General features: G+C 38.6%; 2 protein-coding genes and 1 non-coding gene across 4 annotated transcripts; 2 read left to right on the forward strand and 1 right to left on the reverse strand.

Annotated features, from left to right (window-relative positions):
* Positions 1 to 137: 137 nt before the first annotated feature.
* dnaja1 (DnaJ heat shock protein family (Hsp40) member A1) lies at positions 138 to 9,101 on the forward strand. Of its 2 annotated transcripts, XR_004101040.2 has the most exons (10): positions 138 to 289; positions 2,057 to 2,208; positions 2,737 to 2,929; positions 3,513 to 3,617; positions 3,896 to 4,123; positions 4,229 to 4,343; positions 4,715 to 4,830; positions 5,384 to 5,484; positions 5,915 to 6,621; positions 9,047 to 9,101. XR_004101040.2 is itself a non-coding variant. In XM_031276865.2 (9 exons), the coding sequence occupies exons 2-9, from the start codon at positions 2,077 to 2,079 to the stop codon at positions 6,146 to 6,148; spliced, it is 1,224 nt and encodes a 407-aa protein (XP_031132725.1). In that variant the 5' UTR covers positions 138 to 289; positions 2,057 to 2,076; the 3' UTR covers positions 6,149 to 7,786. The 2 variants fall into 2 exon arrangements, 1 of the variants encoding a protein (XP_031132725.1); XM_031276865.2 differs by lacking the exon at positions 9,047 to 9,101 and having other exon boundaries at positions 5,915 to 7,786.
* A 606-nt stretch (positions 9,102 to 9,707) lies between these two features.
* LOC116034271 (WD40 repeat-containing protein SMU1-like) lies at positions 9,708 to 18,609 on the reverse strand. Its single transcript, XM_036000038.1, has 12 exons — positions 18,129 to 18,609; positions 16,380 to 16,590; positions 16,141 to 16,293; positions 15,936 to 16,052; positions 14,308 to 14,430; positions 13,862 to 13,981; positions 13,355 to 13,471; positions 12,867 to 12,994; positions 11,441 to 11,567; positions 11,172 to 11,333; positions 10,357 to 10,509; positions 9,708 to 10,127 (listed from the first exon to the last, which is right to left on the reverse strand). The coding sequence occupies exons 1-12, from the start codon at positions 18,152 to 18,154 to the stop codon at positions 10,029 to 10,031; spliced, it is 1,536 nt and encodes a 511-aa protein (XP_035855931.1). The 5' UTR covers positions 18,155 to 18,609; the 3' UTR covers positions 9,708 to 10,028.
* A 1,144-nt stretch (positions 18,610 to 19,753) lies between these two features.
* trnas-cga lies at positions 19,754 to 19,835 on the forward strand. The gene has a single exon. It is a non-coding gene; the product is annotated as a tRNA-Ser (tRNA).
* Positions 19,836 to 21,152: the final 1,317 nt, after the last annotated feature.

The raw sequence follows: 21,152 nt of genomic DNA on the forward strand, positions 1-21,152 counted from the left end.
TAAAAAAAAGTATCTTCTTCCTTATTTTTTTTTTCTTTGATGTGGCTCTAATGCTCCGTGGTAAATACAAGCCTAGACTCTATGAAGTTCATGGTATTACACACTCCTGTACAGTTGGTGGCGGTATAATACAAAGCAGTAATCTGCCAAGAAGAAGAAGAAGCAGAAGAAGGAGGAGGTTGCAAGCTGCCGTTAATACCCAAAGAAGAAGAAAAAGCTTCTGGAAGAGTCTGAGGTGTGCTTTGAACTTGTGAGGATTCAAACTAGCTAGCTACTGTCTTCATACAAGGTTGGGAAATATTAACTGTAACCACAGATTGTGTTTATACCAATGTCACATTTAATTGTGTAGCTTATCGTTAGAAAAACAGCATAGAGCTGGCGTGTTTAGCATTAGCTAGGCTATCATTTTGCTCATGGTCGGGCTAACGTTAGCTAGCTAGCTAGCTAGCTAGGTTAAGTAACGTTAACGCTTTCTAAAGTAGGCCTGATGGATATGAAACCGTGTCACTGTCTTCATCTTAAGCAGGGTAACAGGTAGCTAGTTACTCATAAGTAACTAATTAGCATCAAGTAATACTCGTGTCAACCAAAAAATAAACCTGTGGTGGTCAGATAACGGTAACGTTAGCTAGTTCATGGTGTTTAGCCTCTCCCCCCCCCTGATTTTGAGGAAATATTTAAGATAAACAAAGTTAACCAAAACCAGCATGACGTGTAGAAAGTGCCTTATATTTCAACCAATCAATGTGTGTGTCACGTGAAATCGTATGGGGTACAATTCCAGTGAAAATATTATCCCCTCAGCTCATTCCACTTGTGCAAGATTCATCATAGAGCAGAATTATGCCGTCAGATCGGTACACAGAGAAATATTCACCCGGTTGAATGGCACCGGCTCTCCAGGATCCAGCCAAGATGGCCACATTAACAGAACATAGATCTCTCAATTTACAACAGTCATTGCATTCATACATGCTGTACAGCCTACACTCTCATACTGTAATTGCAATTTAATTTAAAGAGACTGCAGTTTTTGGAGTTGTTTTGTGTTATACTGAGATCATTTTTTATATCAATTAGGGTATAGTAGAATTGCAATACAATTCAGCAGCACGACAAACTTAACATTACAGCCTTGAAAATGACCACAGGGTTGAAAAAGCACCTCTCTAAACCCTATTTACTAAAACATTACAACTTTCATGAAGGTTGGATTTAATCACAGGGCTGTTAGATTAAACTGCATTAGTTTTAGCTGGGTTTACCTGAATGACTGAGTGTAAATCTACACATGCATGTATACATAACACTTGAGCCTGATATCTGCCTGGGTACATTTATGCTGATGAATAATGAGTAGCACTTTAAAATCTTGACAAGCACAGCAACATTCTCATGGTGTGCTTTCATACATATACCACTGGTGAGCCAGCGCATACTGTAAACCCTAAACAGTGAGACTTTTAGGCTAGTGCATTAGAAATGTTTGTACAAGCATACCGTAAGCATACTTCATTGTTGCTACACACTGAGTTGCTAGTTTATTAATTACGTATGTGCAGTGCAATGCAATCTACTACTATAGTCTTGCAACAAATCATACATTTGTACAAGCTTACAAGCTTGAAATCAGTCTGAGAGATGTTGATTCAACTGAATGCAATTTGCATTTCATTCAAAAATGTTTCAGATGTTTTTGTCCACCACTATTTACGTACATGATTGAGGGAGACAGACTATTTAGAAATGTCTACTCTTTATTTGTTTAATAACAGAAAGAGCAAATCCAAATCTTGCCTGCGGAGTACAAGCTGAATACAACGACCCATGTCTCTCTCACAGTTTGGCTACATGATGATATGCTTCGTCTTTGCGATTATTAAAGGACTCCCTTTTCCCTTTACACAATTACATGGTTCAGATTCTTACTTTCTTACCATGTTGTTTCACTTTTAGAGACTCAATATTGGTAGGCATCTTTTTAGGGTGTTTAAGAGCTAACCTAGAAATGAATATTTAATTACTGCTTGTGTTTTACCTTTTCTTTTCCAAGGTTATCCATCAAAGACAAACATGGTCAAGGAAACGGGCTTCTATGACACATTGGGTGTGAAGCCTAATGCTACTCCTGACGAACTGAAAAGGGCCTATCGCAAACTAGCCTTAAAATATCACCCTGACAAAAATCCCACGGAAGGAGAGAAGGTTAGTACCTCTTTATTAAGCTCATAAGCATTTGCAGCCATATTTAATTTTTTGTGTATAAACTTTTCCTTGCATAGATCTTTTTTTTTTTTTAATGGAAATTGACAAATTGAAAACGGTTAAAATCTATCAGGGTATTAGATATTAAAAAATTGAATAATGTGCTTTCTTGCGGCATTTGTAGAGGCCATATTAAAGTAATATTTGAAGAGCTCAGTCAATATCACACATCAGTTATTATTTTGCACACGGTGTCAAAGAGTTGAATACCTTTTTAACCCTTATGTTGTCTTCCCTTCAACCTTGAAAAAAAAACACTTTTTTGCTTTTTCAAACGTTTTAAATTTTAAAATTTTTCTTCTACACATTTTCAGCGCTTATTTCTACGTCCCATATTTGCTGATATAAAACAAAAATTTAAAATGGGTCAATGTGACCCGAGGTCAACACAAAACAGCTGTATGTTGCCAAAAAATGTTCTCTAACCCTCTTCAAAGAAGTGTGTATTTTTGTTTCTTTGCTTTGTAGTTCAAGCAGATCTCACAGGCATATGAGGTTTTGTCAGATGCCAAGAAGAGAGAGGTATACGACCGTGGAGGTGAAAAGGCTATAAAGGAAGGAGGGACTGGTTGTGGTGGTGGTGGTGGGAGCTTTGCATCGCCCATGGACATCTTTGACTTGTTTTTTGGTGGGGGTAGTCGGATGCACAGAGAGCGAAAAGGTACGGAAATATTCCAGAAATAATCACTAAACTGAGATTGTGTGTGTGTGTGTGTGTGGAGTTTGTAAAGTGTCTGTCTTTCTGGTTTGAACGTTTTGATGTCTGGTTGACTTCTATAAAGCAATACCATACATCTTCTCAGTCAGTTTTATTGAGAAGGAGAAAGTTGCAGTATTGAACACTTAGTTAGTTGTTCGCTGAAACTAATGATTATTTTCTTTAGTCTTTCGTCTTGTGTGCCTTTTTTTTTTTTTTTTTTTTTCAATCAACAGTCCAAACCACAAAATGATCTTATCATTATCTTTGTGACTATGCAGTTTGGCTGAAAACTACTCAGAGCCTCAAATAGAGAAGTAAACACGTAGCTGCTCTCCATCTAAAGCCCAGTGTCGTCTTCCATCACAGTTTCCCCCTGTTCCCATTCAAAAGACTGCTTATAATTTAGGATTGGTAGCAGAAATAGGCTTGTTAATATAAACATGTATATCATGTAAAATGAAAGGAAACTGATACAAGGAATGTTGAGGAATATCATTATTCCAAGAAACAGTATTGCTAACATCTGTAATATGTCTCTCCCCAGGGAAGAACATTGTTCATCAGATTACAGTGACGCTGGAAGATCTTTATAATGGAGCTACAAGAAAACTGGCTCTCCAAAAAAATACTATTTGTGAGAGATGTGAAGGTACGTCTTTTGCTGTGCGATTGCGAATTACTTTTTACATGCTCTTTTTAAGTGCCTGTCACTTATAGTAATTCAAGCAGGCTTTTCAGCACAAGCAGACCCAAGCAGCCGGAGGCCATGAAAAGGCTCTTGCCCAATAACAAAATGCATCAGTCATGTAAATGTAATCCAGTCCTCGCTCACCAGTTCACCACAGTTTATATAATATGCCAAACCTAAAACAAAAATAGCCTTCACCTTTGTTATCCTGTGTGCTTACAGTTTGTTTTTCTTGGCAGGTCGTGGGAGTCGGAAAGGAGCTGCACAGATGTGCATGTCTTGCCATGGCACAGGCATGCAGGTCCGCATGCACCAACTAGTACCAGGTATGGTCCAGCAAGTGTCCACGGTGTGCCACAGCTGTCAGGGCCAAGGACAGAGAATCAGCCACAAGGACCGCTGCAAAGCATGCGGGGGTCGAAAAATCTTGCGCCAGAAGAAGATTTTGGCGGTCCACATTGATAAAGGTGAGTGTGAAAGTAGAGCTCTCTAAATGCATCTGTGATTGTCTGAAGAGCAAACTAGAAAAACAAATATTGTACATGCATCACCTGGTCACTTAACTGCCACAGGAATGAGAGATGGCCAGAAGATCGTTTTCCATGGAGAGGGAGACCAGGAGCCAGGAATTGAGCCAGGTGATATCATCATTGTCTTGGACCAGCGAGAACATTCATGTTTCACCAGGTAATATTTATTGTTATCAGATGTCTTTGTTTTCTGATGTAATCCGTTCCGACAGATGTAGTGATTATATGAATCTTGTATAGACGATATACGCGGTATGTATGGGGGACCTACAGCCTGTTATCGAAGACTAAAGTGGTACACGAGCCAAAGTAGAAGCACCAGTTGTCAGTAAAAATCTATATTATTACTCAAAGTCCTGTTTGACTTTGCACCCTGTTTAAAGTAGTAGTTTATTAAATTCCATAAAGTTTTTATTAAATCTACACGTATTGGGAGTTTGCATGCTACCCTGTTGCTACATAGCAGCACACTTTACTTTACCCAGTAAAATCAACTCTGCTTATTTCACAACTTGCTGCGGTCAACAGGAAAGGAGAGGACCTGATGATGTCAATGGAGTTACAGCTGGTTGAGGCTTTGTGTGGTTTCAAGAAGCCTGTTCAGACACTGGACAACAGGACTCTCCTCATCACCTCACATCCAGGTGAACCAAATAATGAAATGCACAGCTACCCCTTACTGAATGCCACTCAGTTAAGTTGAATTGGAATATACCAGTATTTAAAGGGAGAAAGCACTCATTTAACATGTAAAAAAAAAAAAAAAAAAATATATATATATATATTTTTATATATATATATATATATATATATATATATATATATATACACACACTTCACAAGACACTCACTGTATTGTTGCTCCCCTGAGATGTTGATTGAATGTATGAATTACACCCCTTCATGTTTATGGTCTTTTTAAATCAGTCAAACTGGTGTGCTGGAAAACTAAACTATTTTTAGAGTGGAGGTCTGGTGTGTTATGGTGACCGAATACACCTGACAATGCCTCTTCCCCCCCCAAAAAAAAAACTATTATTTATATGAATTAGATTTTTAGAAAATGTGTAGAAGAAAAAAAAATATATTTAAAATTGTGCGTTTGGCAAGATGGTTTCAAATGACGAGGGAATGTAAAATGTTCTTCTGTTTTCAGTTTTTTTATGACTAATGTGTCCTATGTTTTCTTAATCACAGGGGAATTGATCAAGCCTGGAGACACGAAATGCATCTTGAATGAAGGGATGCCCATGTATCGCAGACCGTTTGAGAAGGGACGCCTTATTATTCACTTCTCGGTAAGCAGTTTTTCCATATTCACTTTGTATTATCCGTTTTCTTGTTTTCTCTTTTACTTATCTGTTGTATTATTATTCAAACCATGCTTTCCTTGCTGTAAAATAAAATACATATATATCAGCCTCCTACACAGACACACAAACATGCACAAAATGCCCATCTCGTCTCCTACAGTAACAAACCACACGTGCCACACCCATACATTAACATTGGCATCATAGCGTCCCCCACCTTGCATTTATGCTTATATTCTGTCTGAGTCTCTGCAGTGTAAAGCTTGTCTCGGTTCATGTATGTTCTATCACATCTGTATCTGTTATGCTTTGGCTTGCTTCACCAATAAAATATCAAAACGCACGGACATTATTAAGCTGATGAGGCTGAACAATTACGTGGTTGTCGTAATCAAATTGCCTGTTTGCTTTTTAGGTGGTGTTCCCACAAGCCAACTTCCTTTCCGAGGACAAGCTAAAGGTGCTGGAGCGTTACCTCCCTGAAAAGCTGGATGCAGAGCAGCCGGAGCGTATGGACGATGACCTGTACATCTACGCCGACCTGGAGGACTGTGACCTCGAGAACAGAAAAAGACAGAGCCATCAGTATTACTACATGGATGAAGACGACTATGCCAGCACTGGTGGGGTTCAGTGCCAGACGTCTTAAATAACAACTGGCCTGTTCATATTCCAGAAGCTCATACCCTCATTTCTAAAGCAAAGCACCTTTTTTGGAATTTTGTGCACTTTTTATTTAAATACTTCTCTCAAAGTCGTAACAGTTTTTTTGCAGTTTTCTTCCAACTGAATCAGAAGATGGTGTTTCCCCAACACCATCTTCATTTATTATTATTACTTTTTTTTTGATGGATATGAGTATCCCATAGTTCCAGGAATAAACTGTGGGTGAATGGGATTTCTCTATATCATTATTTAGACCCCCCCCCCCTCCCAATCACACTGTGATTAGAGACGAGGGTATCGCAGAGCCTTCAGAAAAACTTTTCTCTGAACAAAGACTGCCTGCTTTTTATGCATTTACACTAAAACGGATGCCAATATTAATATGAAAATACCCTTTTTTATATAGTGTTACTGAATCAGTTGTTGTGAACCACTTGTTGATGACTTGTTCAATCTGTTGTGTGTGTGTGTAAAGACCCTCTCTTGTGGTGGAGAGGGGATGTGCATTGACACTTGTGTTGAAACATTCATGCTGTTTGACCCTTTCAAGGGCTATTTTCTAGACATTTCATAACAATCTTGACAATGTGGCAAGAAGACGTTGGGAGTAAAGGTGATAATGATTCAGTACCGGCAGTATTTAGATTAATGCCACTAATGTAGATTTATTCAAACTAAGTTTAGTTTAATATTATAGAGCTGCAATCCGTTATCTGTGGTGAAGCCACACAATTGCTTTTGTTTTGGAAAGTAGAACATCTCATGTGTTTGAACAACACAGTTTGATATGAGCCAAATATGACTGCATACTAATGGTGTTCAGAAACAAAAAGGTTAAACATTAGTAAAAGTCACTTAATAATTACAAAATAATAAACCGATCAGGGAGTTTTCCAAGAAGCAGGTTGTCTGGATTACACAACTCAAATTCAGAAAGGGTATTTTAATATATTTCAATGGATTTTATGTGGTTTGGGGGTTTTCCTGAGCAGAAAGTTATCCAGATAGCTTGCTTCTTATAACGGGCCCATAATGCCTTGGTAGCAGATGTATTCCCTCTCTTAAAAAGTGTTGAGTGCCAAGTTGCACAAAAGTGATTAATGTCTAGGTTGTTGTTTAAAAGATTATTTGTGTATTTTTAAAATCGGTTAATTAAAACCTAAATCTGGACTTTAAATTACAACTTTTAATCGAAGAAACGTATTGATGGGTCTTCGCTGGTGTAGGCCTATAAGTCTATTCTAGTCTAGTCAGTAATTGTAAATGCCGAATGGGTCGGTGGGAGGTTATAGAGGGACACCTGGTACCTCATTGTAGTGTCTGCCTGTTTCAAAGCCTTATCATAACTTAATTTAAAGCTACTTGATAGTTCAGGGTTTTTTTGTTTTGTTTTTTCAGTGCTGACTTTGCCCTGGATGTTTTAAAACACGACTTTGCTCGCCAGAAGTGAGATCCCTTAAATTCTTTGTTGAAGCAAAATTAATGAGGACTCATAATGTCAGGGGAACTCAACTCAAGTATCAAGTTTGTAATTTGACTGATAATATGTGTGTTAGGACCAATGATCTACTTGTTTATGCTCATGTTTTCTAATTAAATGCAGTTTGATGGTCTCTCTAAATTGTGGTATTACTGTGTGAGTGATATTTTACTTTCGTTGCTAGGAGAAAGATCCACTGATACTTAAAACATTTGAGAGTGGAGTTGCTCCAAAAATCATTTGTCTGCATTTTATAGTTAAAATGCATTTTATTTTGTACAAAGGTAATATTGATTTTCTTAAAGAATTATTGCTACAATTCTGAAACATTGGACCAAAAATGGTTTTCGCATTGCCAGACCTATCTTCACATCGCTGTGGAGTGGGTTAGCTGTCGGCCATGCCACAAGACATTAGACAAACAATCTCAACTAGGGCTGAAACCATTAATCTATTAGTAGAAAATTAATTGCAGACTATTTTGATAATCATTTTTTTGATTTGTTAATCATTTCAGTCATTTTCTAAGCAAAACTACCAAATGTATCCCCGGTTCCAGTTTCTAAATGTGAATATTTACTGGTTTTCTTAGGGTCAGCAAACCAAATATCTTTTGATTAAAATCATTCTAAAGAGTAATCTTTTTCGACCTACAACAACTGAAAAATGTATTTCGTCACTTAGGAAACCAATCTAATACTTCAGTGGGTGTTTGTAAAAAAAAAAAAAAAATGGCACACTGTCAACTGTAAAGGGTTTTTAAATTTTATTTATAATCATTTTTGGCTTGCAGTATTATATACAACAATAAATATAAAATAGAGTGTAATGATTACACAATTTGCAACAATGATAAATGGCTAACAGTGCAGAGACAGATGATAGAAAGTACCAAATACTATAGTACAAATAATAAATACTGGTCAAGGCAGTAGCTCTGTTTCTTGCAGGCATACTGATGCACATGAACACAGATTACAGTTGGTTTAACAAACTGACAATGATATGACCACGTTAAATACATTTATTATATACACACAGGTTACAGAATGTGTCACCGGAGCTCCATTGAGGTTTATCATTAGTCATGCATATTTTTATGGAGTTCTAAAATGATAGTAGAGCCACATTTAGACAGTGTACTGAGGTAGCATGCAGGGAACACGGAAGACAAAACAAATCATTACACCTGAATCATTGAATCAAAGTTACAAAAGTATCATTATAAACCAAAGCTGTCAAATAATATACCTGATATCGTTTGTTTATGCCCAAACAAGAAGCGCTTTTTAAATATAAATATAAGTATTTCCACAACAGTTCACCATCATGCATTTTCATGTCTAATAAAGACAGAAGAGATGGGGATTCAAACTGCACTGGTGATGTTAGATCCATGAGGGTGTGTGTGTGTGTGTGTGTGTGTGTGTGTGTGTGTGTGTGTGTGTGTGTGTCTGTGTACACAGCATGGAGGGCGTAGACAGTACTGCAAACATTTATAAAGCAAAAACCTTACAAATTCATTAATCGATAAAAAAATGTATTAAAAAATGACGATGTGTTACAAATAAAAAGAAATGTGTTCATTAAGACCCATTTAGAGTTTATAAATGAGTTTAACAATATGCTTAAAGGATACTTTTTGATATTCTCTATTTTTTTCTTATTGTCAAATGCAAAGACCCAAAACCAACACTGAATTGATCCCACTAACAAGTACTGTGGGTCCAAAGCCAGATATAAAACACATCAATGAGCCACAGTGTTGCACTGGGCGACATGTACTGTACTTTATTTAGTCAACATCACATACACTCACTAGAGCACCAAATGTGCATTCGTCTGCAGCTGAAACTACTTTGGGTTAAGTGGAAGTTGGAAAGTTGGTTGTGGTCTTTTCATGGAAATCACTAACAATATCATTATATAATATTCTTCTTATTATTAGAAATTACAGAACATTGACTTCCTTATCCTTTTATCTTTAAAAGAGAGATTGAAAAGATTATTTTCTCAATTTCCATTTTGATTTACCAACTTGTCTCCTGTTTGCTTTTTTTTCCATTTGCCAACTTTATTAATTTTCCACTTCCCCACTATGTAGCAAAATCTTTCTAATCTACCATCAGACGTAACAAACACTCTCATTGGCTGTAACCTGAACTTCCCATGACAACTGGGAAAAATCATCTGCTGATAAAGATCATGACCTAAAGCTCCAGACCAGATACTAAATGGACCTTATAGTGAATAATTACTGATGGATTAATGTATCCATTTGTTTTATTAATCCATCTTTTTTTATTACATAGAAATGAATAAATTGCTTTCTAACCACTTGTAAGGTTCTCTGGGTCTTCCATTTCACGATGCAGGAGACAATTCAAGGTTTCCATAACCTTAGGAGGCCATCCTCGCTGTATGTGGCAATCAGATTCTCATGTGGGTGGTGAGCAATGCCAATTACATCTTTCTCGTGTACCTGTTGGTGCAGAGCAACACAGATCACCACACATTCTCCGTTTCCCATCAGCCTCACTGTTACCTCGCTAGCGCCCTGTAGGGCTGCTACACAGCAGCAGTGACACAGTCAGAGCATCAAGTGGGACAGAAAATAACAAGATAAAAAAAATATATATACATTGGCAGCCGAGTGTGGATGAACTGCCTCTTCTCAAAGACTTTGAGAATGAGTGAATATTATCGCTTACGGTCAGCGTTTTCTGCAGCCTTCCTGTCGTATAGTTGAAGCAGTACAGCACCAAGTCCTCTCCCACACAGTAAATCCACTCCCCGTGGGGTGACAGGGTGCAGCACACAAAGTCGGCCTTTTCCTTTCTGTCTGAGCTGAAGGTCTTCACAGTCTGAGGGCAGAGGACAAGATATGGCTTCTACAAAGATGTTCAGGTGTTGGTATTAGTATAACTAATAAATAATAAATAATAGGACTAGAAACTACTTAGAAAGTTTTGAAGACTGGGTGCTGGATCCTAAAAGTGAATAATCATAAATAAAGCTACTAGGACAGCACCCCAATTTGATAATTTATTGCCACACAACGGACGTTTCGGGCAGCGCCCTTCCTCAGCGTGTGCACAGGCAGTTACAAACATTAGCAAAACTAAAATGTATTCATATTTTATTTATGCTACAAGCTAAAGACAAAGATAGTAAAATGAACAATGAAAGTACTTTGGTTTATGACCAAATAGCTCCAAAATTATTAAAGTTCCCATCTACAGCAACTAATTAATAATTAAACATCATAAACATCTGCATGTCAGCATTTTCATTGTGAGCATGTTGACATTAGCATTTAGCTAAAAAGCATTGCTGTGCCAAAGTACAGCCTTACAGAGCTTAATTTTGTTTTGTTTTTAACAGTAAATATGAATAATATGTATAAATATCATGTATATGGCAGACTTCTAGCATTGTGAATGCAGTCAATCTTGACATGAAAGTCCCTGTTATTCATTAGATTTGAATATTGATTGTGTGTAGATTACAGTCCGAGAGCTCTCACCTGACCGTGCATGCTCATGATGACCACTGTGTTGGAGTGGTTGCAAATCACAAAGTGCTCTGGATTTTGGGGTAGAGGAATCACGTTGTTGACAGGGACTTCTGGTGTCCGGGACAGAGATTTGAAAGTGTGGATGCACTCGCAGGATTTTGTATTCCAAATCTAAAATATGCACATAAATATGAAAAAAAATGTATTGAGTGACACTCTCTCAGTAATACAGATGCAGCACAGACATGAACTATAGTCATATAGTTTGCTCATTATACCTTAACTGTGCCATCAGAGGAGGCACTGATGATGTGAGATCCATCTTGAGTGAAAGATGCATCATTTACAAACGATGAATGGCCGTTTAACTCCTTTAGCAACTTGCCTGACCTCAATTCATGGATTCTGAAAAGGACATTGACTATGTTGTTAAAAAAAAACATGAATTCAAATAAAACAGCAGCTCTGACTCATTAAAAATCCATGTTTATTCAACTCAAGAGTGGATTTTCCTTGCAGACAAAATGTGTTGCTGAGTGTGATATATTAGCTGGAGTGACTGGGTGCAGATCAGCTAAACCATGGCAAGACGCCTAATGCTCACTGATTCACTCCGTCCTTGGGACTTTGATTTTGCGTATGTAAACAATTCAGACTCCCAGCTCGTGGAGTTTGCAATACACATTGCAGCTTTGTGCCTGAGCACATGGTCTCTGTCAGCTATACCCACACAGAACATGTGCTTCTAACACAGCAGAGAGGCTCAGCCCCCACACCCCAGGAGTCAGAAATAGATACTCAACAAGGGGATTCAGTGTATTTGAGTGTGTGTGTGTGTGTGTGTGTGTGTGTGTGTGTGTGTGTGTGTGTGTGTGTGTGTTCTATCTCAAATCTATTCTATTTTAACTGACCAAAAAGCATAGTTTTTTTTTTTTATTATTATTATTATGAGCCTCCACCAAATGGTTGATAAAAAAGAATCACCCCAAATGTATCCCAATTGATCACAGGATTTTAATTTTTTAAAGGGGCTGCAATCTCTCTGCTGATAACTTCCTGAAAGGAAATCACCTGAAAAGGTCTGGATCTGAACATGGCAGTGCACCCTGGGAGTGCTAGAGATGCTCAATAAATTTACATTCAACTAATTTTGCAACAAAATAACCACAACTCAAAATGCGCTATACCAAACTGTTGAGAAAACTATTCAAGGGTTAAAAAGAGATATAAATTCATAGTTTTTTTGCCAACTCCTTTTCTGTTTGCCAGGTCTGTTATCAATTATATGGCTTTTTGAGGCAACATTTTGCTAATCCACCATGGGCTGTAAAAAGAGCTCACTGCCTTCTAGCTAAAGCAATTTTCATGTGTACGCCTTTAGAGAATCATATCTGAGGTCAGTGAGAGAGCTCACTTCCTCCAACAGTAGACGAGCAAGGTTTTGCAACAACAAGGCTTCAGACATTTAAAAAGGCTCCCACCATGTTTTTTGTTTTGTTTCTCTTTTAGAACTGTTCATATGCATCATTCTATCATTTGTGAATTCAGGTATTTACTTCTCTTTTGAATGTACAGTATGTGTGCACAATGTGTCTCCAGTTAGTCTACAGGTCAAGTTTAACTTATGAGAGAGATGTTATCACTATGCATATCAGTCACTTTCAGTGTTTCAGCTTTACCAATATGAATTGTGTTAAAACTGACCTGATGGTCTTGTTAAAGGAGGCACTGAGGATCTGGTTGTTGTCCTTGGAGAAGCTTAGACAAGTCACACCTTTGTTGTGGGCATGATCGAACCTCCACAGGCACAAGCCACTCTGGATATTCCACACCTTTGCCAGCAACACGCACGCGCACGCACGCACGCACGCACGCGCACGCACGCACGCACGCACACACACACACGCACGCACACACACACACACACACACACACACACACACACACACACACACACACACACACACACACACACACACATTTTTGAGAGAGAAGAAGTGATGAGACACTTAACATAATATTATTAATCCAGCTGCTAGCACTATTTTCTCAATTTTTTGACATTGTTGTGTCATCATTTCCATACAGTGACAACAAGACGTATCATTAAACGAGGCTTGTCACAATGATTGGTTGCTTATGTTGGCAAATATGCAGAAATATATAAACTGACAGTATTGTAAGATCCAAACCTTTATTTTGCCATTCTGAGCTCCAGTTGCCAGTAGATCTGTGTCCTGACTGAAGCACATACACAACACAGCATCATCCATCATCATGAAGCTCTCTTGGGCCTGGTACTTTAAATCCTAATCCATCCATGCACACACACACACACACACACACACACACACACACAGAACAGATAAACAATTATTTAACAAAAATAAATGGAGGAATAACATATTTCCATCATATTTTGTCATATATACTTGCTGTAATATATATTTTCTTCTATTATTTAACCAGGTAAAAAAAAATGTTAGGATTAAAATGTATTTTGACTAAGAGAACAGCATTAAAAGATTGTTAAAATAATAAATATAAACAACATAAACAGACACCGGCTACAGTAACAGGTATTAGTTTCCAAAACTTTATCTAAGATAAAGAAAAAACAATACATTAGAAATATAACTAATATAACTATTATCAGTATTATCCAGTGTCATGTCTGAATGACATGAAACATAACCAACCTTACTAATTTTTCCAGTGTTAAAGTTCCAGACCTCGATGAACCCGTCCACCGATCCAGTGATTAAGTACTTGCCATCAGGAGAGAAACGGGCACACTCCACATGAGACCGCCGCCCAAACTGTAGGTTAAAACGACACAGAAAATATGATCACCATTTGGTTTGCTGCCTGTGATCCAAACCCAAAAGATATAAAACACAAACTTATATCAAGCAACCTCAGGGAAACATTACGTTTTCCACCATGCTGCAGTCTGTAGTTGTGTAGGCTGACCATTCAATTCAACCACACAACTCAGGCAGCTCCATCAGGATGCAATTGATGAGAGCACAGCCAGAGACTAAGTCATGTGCCTTCAGATGAGTAAAGCAATCAGTTACACTGTAGTATAAAGAATGAAGAAGAATTTGTAATTCTGTGTTAATCAGAACCGTTGCTGGTCTACCTTGATGTGGCGGTACAGCTGTGTTGGAAAGCTCTCCTTCTCCACATGTTTGTCCTTGTTGCCAGATGTTTCGATGGTCGTGTCAGGGAAGACGTGACCTGCATACTGCTGTATTCTCATAGACTGTGGAACAGTCAACAGAAAACATCAAGTATTTGTGATTATTTCACTCCGTCAATGTCAAGATCTTGACAAAATCAAGAATACTGAGAAATGTCAACTTGAATATTCAAATTGATTGTTTTTTTTAAATGTAGTGTTTCTGTCTGATGGAAGTAAAGGAACTACTTGAAGCTTGAAAACTTAAAAAAAAAAAAAAAAAACTAATTGCGAAGGTGGATGCAACAGCTCCCAAAACAAAGAGATAAAGTCATAATTTATTGGGGAATTTAATTTTACTCATTTCTGTATATGTTTTTAAATTAACAGTCCTGTTGCAGTTTGAATGTCAGCTTTATAATTAAGTACAATTATGTATTGTATACTACAGCCAGAACAATATCAATCATAGTAGATAATTTATACTTTTTAGTATTCATACACTGCATTATAGGTTCTGACAAACAGGCCAATCCTGTCTGCACCAGCATAATAATGAACGTGGGAACCTTTCACTGGAAAAAATGTACCACTGTCTCTGTTTAAATACTAAAAATAGCAAAGAATCAGTGGGATGAATTCTTTAAGACGTTCTTGGAATCACTGCAAGTATTGACAGTCACAAGCTTATGTTAAAGCAGTTTCAGTGCAGGTTACTGTAATACTGAGGATATGAAATGCATGGTGGGCCATCTGCTACACAAGAAATTGAGCTCCCACGCTTTCATACCCAAAGGAACTATATAACAATGAATTGCAAATAAATACAGATAAATTGATGGTTTGAGAATAGTTTCATTATTGCATTTTTTCGAATGTGCTGCTTCTTCCAATGAAGCTACAGTCACTATAACTCTAAAGTATTTCTCTGTAAAATAAATGTTCATGACTACATGAGCAAAATTCAAAGTTACTGTTCAGAAAAACACCCTTAGTTATTATTTATAAAAAGTTTAACACTCCAGCATTCCTTAATCTGCTTCATCAGGACTGTGTAGGTGTGGTTTGATCAGATTTGATTGATGTTAGTCGAGTTTCAATGCGAATTTAAACTAAATTTCTAGAAAATCCCCAATAGAAAATAGAAAGTGTGTGATCATCAACGACCATTATTCAAATATGCACTAATCTGTTTCAATTGCACTTTTTCACATTTGGCTTTTATTGATAAACCAATTTTTCCATCTCAGCAGAGTATAAAAACATTTTTTTTTTTTTTTTTGCAATATTGTGACATTTTTTCAAATTGCTGGCATTTCAGAAGTAAGTGACATCACCTTTTCCTAACCGAGCCCTGCTCACTTCAAACTGTTGTTCAAACTGTGGCAGGATAATGTGTGTTCATGTAGGACACCATCACTAATAGTAAGAAGTTAGAAGAAAGAAATGAACAAGAGGAGAAATAAGGGAGATAGTTGGATCTTTGATACACAATCAACGAGTGCTATGGATATGGATATTGATAAAGTGGCTCCCCTTGATATATTATTAGAGTGAGAATTGAGAGTGATATTGATCAGTATACTCACGCCAACTTGTCCCAGGAGCCCCATGAGGCGAGAAGGGGGCACCACGCTGACCTCCCTCACCAGCGCCTCGGCTATGGCCCTGCGCCGCTTCTCCTTGCTGCTACCTTTCAGGTACGCCTGTAGTGAGACGGAGAGGACGTTACTTTATAAAGCAATTAGTGATACAGTTGTTTAAAATGAAAAATTATAACTCAATTGTCCTTACCTCACGAGGGTCAAAGTAGGAGCATGTTAGCAGGTTCTCCAAATGGATGTACCTCTCTGGCTGCGTCTGCTTCAACATGATCATCGGGTCAGTTTGTCTGAGGAGTGAGCGTGCTGCTCCCACCTCCCTCATTTCAATGAGCTCCATTACAACCTGGTTAAGAGATCAGTGTTCATCAGATGTTGCTGAATAACAAATCAAGCCAAGAAAGGTATTAGCTGATCCATGCAAAAGCTCACCTGCTCATAAAGGTCAATAAGTGTGTTGTCGGGCAACTTGAGGGACTTGATGGCCAGCAGGACGGAGTCCCAGTGGCCGCTCTTTATATCTGCAATGAAGCTGTCGATGCTTTCCACTGTGTTGAGCGAGACGGTGGTTTCCTCCTGTAAGGTGGTCAGTGTTCTGTAGAGGTTGTTCTCCTTGAGGTACTGCATTATCAGGCGGATCACACTAGACAAGAAGGGTTTATGTTACAACCGCATGCTGACCCTATACCTACAAAGCATGTAGGCCTATAGAGTACACTTTTAAGTGTTAGTTAAGTCATCATACAAGGATTGGAATTGTTTCTATGAGAGCAGTTTGTGTACAAGCAACACCAACAGGGGCATTGGACTGGGGGGGGGAAGGGGACTGAGATACTGAGTATTTAGATACTAAGATACACAAAGATACTAGAATGAATAGCCGTGGATGCGGGGAGGGGCCCATGGAGAATGCCTATGTACAGCATCCAGAATTTGTGCTACGCCCCTGAACACCAATAAAAAAAATCTGTGAAAGAAATTCTGTGTATGTGATGTGTTTTTTTTTTTTTTTGCCATGTCTGGATCTCAGTGTTTATCACTATGTCACACTCCAATGATCCTGAGTGATCAACTAGACACTGAAACCCTGTTTTATTCTCAGATGCTGTCATATGTGTGGCCATAGATTGTCTGACAAAACTGTCAAAAGAAAAGATCATGAGTGAGCCATTCCAGGCAAAACGAGACAGGGATCCTGCTGCTTGTGGACTTTTGTCCCACATCAGAGCAACCTGCTTAGCATTTTCACAACTCTGCTGCATCCCATGTCCCCTCTGTTGTCACCCCATTAGCACCAGCTGCAGGGCTTTAACTTTGATAGTCCACGGAGACATGGATTAGTAGCAGGTGACTGTATTCACATCATATGGCAGTTTTTTTTATGCAAAACGGACTTCCAATTAACATCACCCCACAAGAGTTTCATTTAATAATGTAGGCCTACTCCATCCCCACGTTTTCCCACAGAAAGACTAAATATCTAACCAACAAAAAAAAAAGCATCCACATCCTTGCCAGGGGGTGGAGAGCATATTAGATCAACAGGCACGTTGATGTAACGGACGTCTGTATAGTGACTGCAAAACATCCCGGAGCCGCCTCTGTCTGAGCATAATCAGCAAGAACATCAGACCATCAGATTAAATGGCTTAAAGCGACCATATGAGCAGCCTCACAGGCGACATGTGCAGCATAGTGACCACACAATAGCCTAAACAGTATTAATAAAGAACACGTAGCAATGACTGTATGGGAGGTTCCACAACCGACTGAACAAACCCACATGGGTGCACAAACCGTACGCAGACAATCAATAACATCAGCGTCATAAAAAATACAGATATAAAGGCCACATTTAGATTATTTCATGTTGTTGATTTCTTTAAATTAAACATTTAGGCACACGTTTCACATCCTTAGACATGATGTCACATTTTATTGTAAGATTGAACTTTTAGAAAGACGTAAACATCGCAGCAAAATTATAATTCCCCAAATGAATATCAGTGATGCTATGTTATGTATCCATAAAAGAGCCACGCACCTTAAGAAACACTGATGTTTTCTTTTTGTATAGTCACACAGGTGGTCTTATCATTATTACTTTTCTATTGTCAGCACCAAACTATCACTGAAAACTCGTTATTTACCAAAACCCCCCAAAAAGGAAAGCGCACTTACTCCGCAGGCTCCATCTCCACAGCCATGCTGATGTTGTCTCCTGCTGTTGCCACTGGACTGACGGCCGGGCTCGGAGCTCGCTAGAGCCACGTGAAAGCAGTGTGCTGAGGACCACCCACTACACGTGCTTCTCTAAAGTGTCTCGCATTTTTTTGCGGTGGGCGCAGCAGTCCCGAAACGTTGTGACTGCCGCTGCCACACAAAGTCGTGGAGCTACACCCGCCCCACTCTCCCTGACGCAATGTAGCCTACAGAAGAAACATTATGTGGGCACGTAGTGTGCAGGAGACGCGGCTGCGCTTCGATATGCTGCAGCGGCAGTCAGCAACAGATCAGCACCACGGACAGAATCTCGTAGCTCAGAGCGTGCTCGCCTTCAGGAACAATTGTACAGGAGCCAAGAGCAAAGCTCCTAACGTCCTCTAAAGGGAAAATCACCTCAGTGCTCATCAGTATGCAAATACAGAGCTTGGTGCGTCTGTGCCGCCTTGACTCAATCACTGCATACATTACCAGCCATGCACTGTGACAATGTCTTCCTGTAATCACACATTGCGGGTGTAGCGGGTTGTGAGTGTTAATCAGCTACAATGTTTGCCTCTTAAGTGCTGAGTGTTTATTTAATCTACGTGCCTCTGCTTACAGGCCCACACCATGGAAATAAACCTGCTGGTAAACCTCGTTAATCCCTGACAGAGGGTCCATCGCTCTTCTGTGGCGATGGTCGTGCACAGCATGCATCAGAACAAAAACTATAGGCTACACAACAATCTTGCACAGGCCTTGTCAAACCAGCGTGAATGCCAAATCACACCTATACAAAGATTAATATAGGCATTTTGAGGCCAAAGATATAGCCTAGTGCCTACACTGTAATACAATAGTATCTAGGCAACAGCCTTGTACATTTCAACTGAATAAATATGCTACAAATAACAACAAGTAACACCTAAGACTGTAATAGGCCTATGTTTTGCTTTGACTTGGGAGGTCAGGTTGTGCCTTGCTTCCTGATGTAGGCTAGATAATTTGGTATTAGTGACCTGCAGCTTTATATTCAAAAGCCTTCTGGTCACTGAAACTATACAGGACTCCCAGGACGGCCCAGGTGTCATAGGTACTGTGAGTTATTCTTTTGTGGATAGGCTACACCACCTGCAGATGTTCACAGCTGTTTACAGACCAGTGTTGATGGTAGCAGCAGCAGCAGCAGCAGCAATGGCCCTAAAGGAAGATGTATTTGACCCCTTGTGTTCCACTGAGGCCTCCAGCATTTTATTGTATTTCTTTTTATCTCAGAATCAGCATTCTTGTATCTGGTCTTGAACAAAACAGCATGTCCACCTCTGTGGTGGGCTGCAGAAATCAGCTGTTGTTTGATGTAAAAAACAAAACAAAAACGTTTGATTTGTTGCTGAAATCCATGACAATTATCCAAAAGACTCCCAAGCAGCTGACCTCAGTTTGTGGGACTTGACATCGTCATCTTTCATTCGCTTAAGCAATTACCCCATGAACACAGTTCAGACTGGCTTGTTGTCTAAATCCAAACAGATATACAAAATTTTGACTCATAGGTCTAGATGTTTTTGTTAATTGAATGCCCTACTATGAATTAATACGTAGCTGTGATGGCCGAGTGGTTAAGGCGTTGGACTCGAAATCCAATGGGGTTTCCCCGCGCAGGTTCAAATCCTGCTCACAGCGCTGAACTTTGATCACTGTGACCAGTGCAATATTACAACTCATGCCTTATACTAAAAATAATATCTACTTAAGAAAAATAGCAGAAATAAATGTGAACTGTGATTAATCACAAAACTTACAATGCGTAAATAAATGTCCCAAATATCCATCCGTCTTCTTCCGCTTATCCGGTAACGGGTCGCGGGGGTAGCAGCTCCATGTCCCAAATAAGCCTACTTAAATAGGTTGTGCTTTTTTACCACCTGTCTTTTTAGAAGCATTTTGTAATGAGTTAGGCTGTTTCCTGGAAAGAACTGTGTAACTTTGTGACCTACTAAATAGGGAAAATAGTGTTTAATTGTTAAAACTTCCAATTAATTAAGTCCAATTAAGCATGATCTAGTGTTTAAGTCAGTGTACAAACTGTGCAGCTAAATGTGCATTAATGGGAAATTTGTCTATAGATAATAACAGAAAATTTGCAGAATACATTTAGAGAACCAAAACTCTTGAATATTCCTGACATAGCCTAACTATTGATGATGATGATTAGATTAGATTAGATTAGATTAGATTAAAATTAAAAAATAAAATGAAGAGTTGAGTACCAGGCCGAAGAGAGCTTCATGATGATGGATGATGCTGTGTTGTGTATGTGCTTCAGTCAGGACACAGATCTACTGGCAACTGGAGCTCAGAATGGCAAAATAAAGGTTTGGATCTTACAATACTGTCAGTTTATATATTTCTGCATAGTTGCCAACATAAGCAACCAATCATTGTGACAAGCCTCGTTTGTTATCACTGTATGGAAATGATGACACAACAATGTTAAAATATTGAGAAAATATGTAGTGCTATCAGCTGGATTAATAATGTTATGTTGTGTCTCATCACTTCTTCTCTCTCAAAAATGTGTGTGTGTGTTTTGTGTGTGTGTTTTGTGTGTGTGTGTGTGTGTGTGTGTGTGTGTGTGTGCGTGTGTTTTGTGTGTGTGTGTGTGCGTGTGTGTGTGTGTGTGTGTGTGCGTGTGTGTGTGTGTGTGTGTGTGTGTGTGTGTGTGTGTGTGTGTGGTCTGTCTTGGAAATTGCTCATGAACCGTTCATCCAATCTACTTCACACTTGGTTTCTATGATTAAGTATTTATATATAACATTTATATTTATATTAAATATATATATTTAAAATGTAACATTTGGTTTTACATTTTATGTATTTTTTTACAAGAAAATTAAATATGACAAAGTTCACAAATATTGCTTTAAATGTGATAAAAAAGTGACTTTTTTAAACGTTGCTTGGAGCTAAATGTGGCAAAATGTTGCTCTTAATTCCAAT

Source organism: Sander lucioperca, chromosome 4, assembly GCF_008315115.2.
Source record: "Sander lucioperca isolate FBNREF2018 chromosome 4, SLUC_FBN_1.2, whole genome shotgun sequence".
Classification (NCBI taxonomy): domain Eukaryota; kingdom Metazoa; phylum Chordata; class Actinopteri; order Perciformes; family Percidae; genus Sander; species Sander lucioperca.